This window comes from Dreissena polymorpha, chromosome 6 (genome assembly GCF_020536995.1).
Source record: "Dreissena polymorpha isolate Duluth1 chromosome 6, UMN_Dpol_1.0, whole genome shotgun sequence".
Lineage (NCBI taxonomy): Eukaryota > Metazoa > Mollusca > Bivalvia > Myida > Dreissenidae > Dreissena > Dreissena polymorpha.
In genome coordinates this window covers 24344326-24354178 of record NC_068360.1, presented here as the reverse complement: position 1 = coordinate 24354178, position 9853 = coordinate 24344326, and the positions used below count along the sequence as shown (strand labels likewise).

Below are 9853 nucleotides of genomic sequence, written 5' to 3'. Positions count from 1 at the left end.
TACAGATTTTGAAATGCAACTTATGAGGGTCGAGAAAATTTTAATTCCAGTTTAAATCGCCCAAAGGCTCCTATGAATTTCTCTTTTATTATAATTCATCTAATACCTAAACTAATGGATTTCGCACTTCGCATGAAATGTATATGAAGTTTTATATAGCTGTGTTGTTATTGTAATGGTTGTTACACGCGCTTCTCATCTCCGAAACCGAGGTTCAATTAAAGTTAACGGCACATGTGAGTTCGGTTGGTGATAACCATTCCAGACATATAAGATTTCCTTTACTCGACCGCAATAAAATGAAATATCTTTCATTTATAACAAAGAAGCTAGAATTGTCAGCCAAAAGAAGATTTCGTCTGAGCTTATATAAAATCGTGCAACTGCAGGCTCTAAGGACCGCATAAACTTCTAGAATATATTCAAATCAAATGTATATGACAAGCTTTATGTTTATGGAGACGCCAGTTAATGACACTGATCGTTGTTTAACAGCAATAGGGGATGCGCGAGATATCGCTTTGTTATTTCAGACAGTGACAGATTGGGTTGTAATTGCAGTTTTTTTTGTAAACATCAATCAGTTTTGCAATTAAGTCCAACGAATTATGCAACGTTAATGTTGATTGTATGTCTATTACAAGTATAATCCTGTGGGTTTTCCCCTAAAAAATGCAAGCGACGATGTGCATTCGGTTTTCCACGTTTTTGCACTATTTAATCGTCTATCCTTATCATTTGAATCTGTCGGATAACAAACACAATAAAGATAAGCAACGTGGTAAGTCATTTTCCTTTTCATATATGGTCATCTTCGTTGATTAAATAGATTCGTATCCAGAAAAAAGTAACTAAGCATAGTGAAATAATTGGATGATTATTGTTATATTTCACTAATTTAGTAAAATTGATATTCATAGATTTAATAAACGCCTCTTATTTATAACAAAATAAGTGGCTTCTAAATTAAAGCGTAGTGTTGAAATATTTAACCAACTAAAGTCTATTTTACACATTTCAGCGCGAGTTCTAACCGGAAATGAAGTTTGCGTTCTTTTCTTTGATCGGTTTGCTTTTTAATTAAATCGAGCGTTGTTTAAATATAAACCATCATATTAGGAAGTAAAATCACTCTGGCAAAGACACACGTCGTGTATAGAAGGACACCGTCGTGTCTGTGCTAGATCTTTGTTTTGTGGCGATCGTGCAATTTTGCAATGTAGGCAGTAAGCAATACATTTCCTTAATATACTGGAGTGGTGTCTTAAAAAATACTTATTCTAATCCTTAACCCATTTATGCCTAATGTCTAGAAAAAAGGCCTTGGCAAACAGCGTAGACTCATCAGGGTCTGGGCTGTTTGCTTAAAGGAATTTCTGTAAGAAATATTCTTAATATAGAAACAAATATGCTAGACATCCCTAATTTTGGAAATAAATTGATCCAATTTAGAAGGGTAGGATAGTCCAGTAGGCATGAATTGGTTAAGTAACTTAATGAATATGAAAAAAGTTCAACGTAATATGAATGCACCATTTTGCACATAAGGATCACCATGATAATACCTTTTCTTAAAAGCCATTTTATGCCAAAACAATATAAAAAAAGTCATGCAAGGAAATAATCGCAGACAAATCAAGCGACTGCTTGTGCACACTTTTGTTAGATGTTACCCACCTTAGTGCGATGTTTTCAGTGATTTAGTAGTGATCATCTGTGCTTACCCTATCAATATCTCCAGATGACGAAAAACAAGAACAACTGTCTAAACTGTAAAACATGCCGTCGAGTAAAATATGTTTAATCATATGGTAGTCTTGGATGACACACGAAAATAAGTAAATTGGTGGCATAGCCGATGTAGCTGCTCAAAGTTGCATTGTTAGCCCGTACCAATGCAGAGATGTAGTCTTTCATATGTGTCCTCTTCTCATCACACGGAGCAGCCCAAATGCAGAGCAAGTTAAGGTTGAATCGCTCAGCTGATAGATTATCATGAGGTGAAAAGTTGTGACCCGGGTCTTCACATCATAGGTTGAAACAATCTTTGATGCATTGACTATCAAAATCTTTGCCTTGATCAAAATGGAGTTGCTCGGGGAATGAGTAATCAGCAATACAATCTAAGAACAAGGTTTTAGCAGTTGTTGTCGCCTTCTGATTGCGACAAGGGTATAACAGGTAAAACGGGTATAATGAACACAGATTTAACCAGTTTGATAGGGGATAAAAACATGTCCATCAAAATCATCCGGAATATCGCGTATTCTATAGGTATAGACGCCACTTCGGTGGGTCGAGGACTTCTAATCACTAGACCACGATATTAAGTGGGCGGAGCGTTCCTCTTAAAGGGGCCTTTTCACGTTTAGGCAAATTGACAAAATTAAAGTTTCAGATTCGCATATTTTCGTTGTAGTTATAAGATTTGTGAGGAAAAAGTTATACTGAGCATTTACCATGCTCTAAAATATCCATTATATGCATCTTTTGAGGATTTAAAAACCTGAAAATGATAAAGCGTTGCAACGCGAAACGATTGAATAATTTAAAGAGTTCTGTTGTTGTCGTTATATTTTGTTATACTACGAGGATTGCTTATATAAAGTATAAAGTACTCATTGTATGAGCACTGATGGCCGAGTAGTCTTAGCGATAGACTTCTATTCCAGGGGTCAGTGGTTCGAGCCTAGTTGAGGGTTACTTCTTTATTTAATTTTATTCTTGTTTTTTTACTGGAGCTTTTAAGATCCAATGTTTACATTTAGCAATATAAAGCATTTTATGAAAAACGTCAATACATGCCAAAATCTGTGAAAAAGTCCCTTTAAGGCGAGATGTTTATCATTTAGTTTACTGTAACCTAATCAGAAGTGTTGCCATAAGTCAGTGCACATGCGCAAAAACTCCCAATTGTAATCAGTAAGTAACATTCAATTAATTCATATGTTGCCCTTCATCAATACTAGAGCGCATTCTCGTGAGCTTCTTCGGAAGTAAAAAGGTGATTGGTCTTATTAATTCATGTTGCGAATAATACATTTTAGTATTTTAATAGTTCTTAGTATGTTTACTCTGTTCATTTCAATTCGTATTTGCAAATTGGTTTTAACTGTATAGGAAGATATAGACAATATATTTCAATCATATTATCGATGGTTTGTATTAATATTTACCATACTATTATTTGTATATGTATTGGAAAAAGTAGTAGTAGTAGTAGTAGTAGTAGAAGTAGTAGAAGTAGTAGTAGTAGTAGTGGTAGTAGTAGTAGTAGCAGTAGTAGTAGTAGTAGTAGTAGTAGTAGTAGTAGTAGTAGTAGTAGTAGTAGTAGTAGTAGTAGTAGTAGTAGTAGTAGTAGTAGTAGTAGAAGTAGTAGTAGTAGTGGTAGTAGTAGTAGTAGTAGTAGTAGTAGTAGTAGTAGTAGTAGTAGTAGTAGTAGTAGTAGTAGTAGTAGTAGTAGTAGTAGTAGTAGTAGTAGTAGTAGTAGTAGTAGAAGTAGGATTAGTAGTAGTAGTAGTAGTGGTAGTAGAAGTAGTAGTAGTAGTAGTAGTAGTAGTAGTAGTAGTAGCAGTAGTAGTAGTAGTAGTAGTAGTAGTAGTAGTAGTAGTAGTAGTAGTAGTAGTAGTAGTAGTAGTAGTAGTAGTAGTAGTAGTAGTAGTAGTAGTAGTAGTAGTAGTAGTAGTAGTAGTAGTAGTAGTAGTAGTAGTAGTAGTAGTAGTAGTAGTAGTAGTAGTAGTAGTAGTAGTAGTAGTAGAAGTAGTAGTATGAGTAGTAGTAGAAGTAGTAGTAGTAGTAGTAGTAGTAGTAGTAGTAGTAGTAGTAGTAGTAGTAGTAGTAGTAGTAGTAGTAGTAGTAGTAGTAGAAGTAGTAGAAGTAGTAGTAGTTGTAGTAGCAGAAGAAGTATGTGTAGTAGTAGTAGTAGTAGCAGTAGTTACATTTGTAGTTGTAGCAGCAGCAGCAGTAGCAGCATTAGCAGCAGTAGCAGCAGATTCAACAGCAATTGTAGCCGCTGCAGCAGCTGCAGCAGCAGGAGTTGTAGTTATATATATGCCAAATACGATTAATTGTCAGACATTTTACAAAGAATAGTTGTTTTATATTTTATTACATAATCTAATGTTAAAAGATCAAAAATGGAGAGAAAAAATAAAACTTAATGTTAATTGGAAGTTTAGTTTCAGTTTCAAGATGTTTGTTTACGCTATACGTTCTTCCTTCATCGTCGCAATTGCGGCTGCCAGTTGTGTGCGCAATCATTGCCATTTCGGAGGCACCTGCATTTCGTTACAGAACGACAGTTCGGAATTCGTATGCAAATGTACAACCGGATGGGACGGACGCCTTTGCACGACCCGTAAGTGATTTGTGTAACTTTAATAATGTTGGCGCTGACAAGTGGTGATTATTCATTCAGGCGCATTGTTTTGAAGAAAGTTATGTGATGTACATATACGTTTTTATATAGTCTGTTGACAGTGCAGAATATCTAGAGAGTGATTTTACTTATTACAACCGTGCAAGTTGGTAAGAACAATATAACTTCGATTAAATAAAAACATTATGTATTAACTACATTTACACATGTATGATACTTTTTTAAATATTTTGCAAACAATAATACAAGAAATTGTAGGCTCGATTTGTTCATAAGGTCTAAACTACAGCTACCGCTATTCAGGAACATGAACCGCTTAGAGGTTCACGGAAATAACCAGGATGGATTTCATAATAAATGCGATACAAAACGGGGAGGTTGACTTTTGTTAAATTAATTGTCACCTGCCAACGTGCTCTTAATTTCAGCTTTCCGGTACATCGGATGTTATCAGGATACTCCGGCCCGTATCATGAATGTCAGGCTACCCGATTCGAATTCAAACTCACCGCTGGAGTGTGCCGCTCGTTGCCATGGCTACGCTTATAGCGGCACCCAGGTCAGTAAACAAGAGGAGTCAACGGAGTGGTCAAGGTTATGTTATCAACAAATGGAGTAACAACAACCACTGTTCCCCTCATGAATCATTTTGCTATTTTAAAAAGGCGCCACTTTATATAAGTATACATCTTACAACTGTTCACTGTTTGCACGAACAAGTTTATCCCACTGCTTTAACAGAGGAATTTCTCAAGAAATCATTTTAAGTTGATATTCGTTGCTGTTATCATCTGTCATTAGGTTCGTTTCATTAAGCTCCTTACGCAATAAGTTAAAATATAAAATTATTTTGAATTCCTATAATTATGTATAAAAGTTGTAAATTGATTCATATTAGTAGATATAAATGGTAGGTCGGCACAGCGTGCTTTTGTGGAGACTGTCTGAACTCCACGAGCATGCCGGATGTCGAATGTAACATGGCGTGTCCTGGGGACAGCAGCAAGAATTGCGGTGGAAAATGGAGGATGAGCGTCTACAGCAAGAGGGGTAACATTTTGTACTTTGGTTATAAGTCCTCAGCAAAGTGGTAACATTTTGTACTTTGGTTATACGTCTGCAGCAACAGGGGTGATGTCATATAGATATGCCACAAGTTATTTCAGATAATGTCAATGGAGTAAAACCTGTCTACGTTTCAGGGTCACGTGATTTACATTGATGTATGTGGTAAAAGTACTTAAAATATTATATTACTGCGACAACATGTCACCGAGCTTTGACTGTTCGTAAATTCAGATAGTGGTCCTCTAAAAAGATTGTTCAAAACAAGCCCTGGCGGCCGATACTGACCTTATTGACAAAATGATTTACAAAGACTTGTAACGTAAATTACTTTAACCAACATTTTCATGTAAAACTGCACGTATCAAAGGTTTAATATTTGGTAGCTCTCTTCGTGTATTGGTCCTATACAAACTTTGTTCATATAATACCGAATATGCCTTAAGGGTTAATTGATTTGCATAGACCCATTTAGCAATAATTTAAAAGATCGTCTCCTTTGGAAACACAAGGCCCAAAACTTCAATCATTGGCGTCTGTGACATAAGATATGGGTCATCTACAAATGTAGTTTATAACAGGCCCAAGGGAACAAAACCGACCACTTTCCATCACACTGGTGAGAATTCTCCGGAAAATCCTTTCTTATCGATACATCTATTTCTCGTTATAGGCGCTAAAAATGTGTCGCACTTATATATCCATGTATACATTGTAGCGTCAGACAAACATCGCAAGCAAAGCCGCTTAGATGCGATACAAAATTCTCATTCGCATCAATAAATGTATGAATGTTAAGCAAAACTGATTTCAATCATTTAATCGAACTACATACTACGGTTTAAACATTTTTTTCTTTTGCAGCTCGGTAAATGTCGACTCATGAAAAAAGAAAATCGTGGTACCAAAACAACACTGTGAGCTGATACAAACTGCCCGAATGACACTCTTCGCCTATCGAAAACTGATTGCTTTTGTTATTTTTATAGAACAATATATTCTAATCTTAACTAAGTGCCTGATTACAGAGAAAAGTGTTTGCATTCAATTTTTCTGAGCAGTTACAACATGGATGAAAATATATTAACGACAGATTCTTCTATATTTATATATTTTCACAATAAAAGCTTTCTTCTGCAAATCAGTGTGTCATTATTTATCACGAACTTACAATAGTATACCGTTTTTTTCCGAAACAAAAGTGTATAGAAAATGAAAAACAATATCAACAGCTTATCGAGTAATGCATGTGTAATAACACCATTTCGACATTTTCAAGAAGTTGACCAGACACAACAGAACATTTAAAGTATGTGTCCCCATTATATAAATTCCGTTAAGTCCCCCATATGTTACTCGCAAATTGAAACCAATAACTATCAGGAGTGCTTGACAGATGAAGCAATTCGTGACCCGATAATTCCAGAGAAATACTCACGACTGTGTGACTAGGATTTTAGGATAACAAATCAGAAAGCTCAAATTTAGTAAAATTCCCAATCGTTGGATTTTTAAGTCACGATTCAAACACATTCCACAATTCATGATTTGATATACAATAACGTTGACAAAAGCCTTCATTAAACAAACGTTTGCCACTCAATGGTATTATTTGATACTTGTTATTCGAATGACAAGAAAATGCTTCCTAAGATCAAACACATCTAAATGAAATTGTACTAAAATAGACCAATGTGTGTCTTCGCGCTAATCAATATCTAGAAACACTCTACAGATAAAATCATAGTGTGAACGTACCTGTTCAAAACAAGTGCACCTCACCAGATTCAAGACAGACACATGCTTAGCGTCGGTCCAGCTGAAGTTTTATGTCATCTTTGTGAGCATATATAATATTTATAAATAGCTTATTAAGTGCCTTTTTGTTCAACAGTTTCAAAACATGTTTACATGGCACAAGTTTCGTACAAACTAACGAACATAAAACCAAGCAATGAACATCGTGATTTAGGTGCACAAATGACTAGAATATTAACCAAACTCTTGAAATTCGATAGGGTGTTTTTTACTTGAATCAATCTGTCAAAGTTTTGTTCAGTTATAATATCCGAGGGTATCTTACGTTGCTGAAGAAGAGTAAACAATAATCTTATAAAGTTATAGATGGCTGAAATAGTTTTCAGTGAACGTCTAGTTATAAGAGACTGTAAATTTTAACGACTGACGTTTTAATACAGGCGAACCTGACATAGCGCTCACATGAGCAATGCAATCACCTGAGCATAGCCATCGCCTGACGTAAGCGGTCAGCCTAGCTTCTCCCCCAGACAAAAATCAGTCTTTGTCACACCTTTTACAACGGTCACTTTCGTTAAGCGGTCAAAGGCCAAGATTATGACACCGAAAGCCATTTTTCACACGTATCTAACGGCGTAGCGTCTATTGTGTAGTTACGGAATATGAATAGGAACTAAATGCGGCCCATGGTTAAGAAAAAACAAATAACAGGGTGTTGAGGTGTTTCTTAAATTGGATAAATATGGAGAAATCTTCAAACTAAATCAAAGCAGAGTACGTAACACGTTTGATTTAATTATCGCTAAAAATGATTGTAATTGGTGCTTTACAAGGTAATAATTAAATAATATTTGTTTAAATAACATTCCGGATCATTCTTTAACCAAGCGAACACGTCAACTGTGCATGCACTGGGATTAAACCATAACATTGAGCTTGAAACAAGAAAGCAATCAAGTTTGTTAAGCTGTTTGAGACTGGAATGAATGCATACAGTATGTTTCAACAAGCGAAATAACACTCCTGATTATAAAAAAATGTTGGTTCAATAATCATAACTGGATGATCATCATTTCATATTGGTAAAAGACGCGTTTGTAACGTTTTTTCTCGATAATTTGGAACAATCATTGAGAACTATGATGGCGTTGATGTTCCCCCCGATTAATTCTATAGAATATACCACCGAATATTAATTATAAGGGCGAGTATCTATTTAAAGTCTAAAATGCACCATGTAAACGATTTATTTCCCATTTTCAATAAGCTTTTTTTTAAATGAATTTAATAAAGAGACAATATAGACAATGGTTCAATTCATTGAAACTTCCTGATGCACATTTGAAACAATGCCGACATGGTTTTCATATAATGTAAATAAGAAATGCTCAAAGTAAAAATTATTTTAATGTTAAAGACTATATTTGGACGAGTGTGGTGAATGATAAAACAAAAGTGATTTTCTGGTTTTCTTAGTTTAATGTCTGGTGATTTCACAGCCAACAAATTCGATACGAAGTTTCTGGTGTGTGTAGTTTGACGTGTTTGGTAAGTTTACACACAACCCATCTGACACGCTATTTCTGGTTAACATATTTCAATGTGCGTTATCCGTGAGCAGACTATTAAGCCGATATTCTGTTTCTGGTTTACACGTAGTTCGATGTTTTTTTATGAAACAAAAAAAAATCCGATACGCTTTTTCTCGTGCATATACACGTACTAGTGCTGTGTGTGGTGAGCGAACAGTTAACACGTCCGACAAGCTGTTTCTAGAGCACTTAGTTTTATGTTTTTGTTGAGTGAACAAACAACCAATCGGGTAAGCTGTTTCTATAGTACTTAGATTAATGTTTTTGTTGAGTGAACAACCAACCAATCCGATAAGCTGTTTCTAGAGTACTAAGTTTGACGTTTTTGTTCAGTGAACAAATAACAAATCCCCAAAACTGTTTTTAGAGTACTTAGTATGATGTTTTTGTTGAGTGAACAAACAGCCAATCCGATAAGCTGTTTCTTGAGTACTTAGTACGATGTTTTTGTTGAGTGAACAAACAGCCAATCCGATAAGCTGTTTCTAGAGTACTTAGTTTCATGTTTTTGTTGATTGAACAAACACCAATCCGATATGCTGTTTCTATAGTACTTAGTACGATGTTTGTGTTAATTGAACACACAACAAACCCGACACGTTATTTCTAGCTTACGTAATGTATCATTTTGTGAGAAAAACACCCTCTGCATGTATGTTCTGGCTTATTAATTTTATTACGACAAAAAAGTACGAAATTCGAGATAAAGTGTATATAACATTATTTTTCAACACGTCATGATACGTGTTGCATTAAAACTCATTCGAATATTACATCGCAACAATAAATCATCGGACGTAATTTTAAAAATCATGAAATAATTCACACATGAAAGAACACAGAATGTGCACAAAACTGAATGTGCCTTAAAGTTGTAAAGTTTCAAAGTTTATTAAGTTTAAGCTCAGTTCATGCTTAATATGACAGTATGAGCAACGATTATACAAAGTGCATAAATAGGTACATAGTTGAAGGGGCAACAGACTATACAGCAATTTTTACATTAAAGGAAGAGAATATTTATATGTTCTACAACATATACGAACAATATTTTAAAATT

The 9853-nt window shown here is 35.0% G+C and overlaps 1 protein-coding gene across 5 annotated transcripts; it reads left to right on the top strand.

The window, feature by feature from the left end:
- Positions 1-736: 736 nt before the first annotated feature.
- LOC127834064 (uncharacterized) lies at positions 737-6584 on the top strand. 5 transcript variants are annotated; one of them, XM_052359642.1, is made up of 5 exons: positions 737-781; positions 4185-4357; positions 4807-4937; positions 5293-5428; positions 6308-6584. In XM_052359642.1, the coding sequence occupies exons 2-5, from the start codon at positions 4192-4194 to the stop codon at positions 6313-6315; spliced, it is 441 nt and encodes a 146-aa protein (XP_052215602.1). In that variant the 5' UTR covers positions 737-781; positions 4185-4191; the 3' UTR covers positions 6316-6584. The 5 variants fall into 5 exon arrangements, with proteins under 5 accessions (XP_052215602.1, XP_052215600.1, XP_052215598.1 ...); XM_052359640.1 differs by having other exon boundaries at positions 749-781; positions 4179-4357; XM_052359638.1 differs by lacking the exon at positions 737-781 and adding an exon at positions 2904-3004.
- Positions 6585-9853: the final 3269 nt, after the last annotated feature.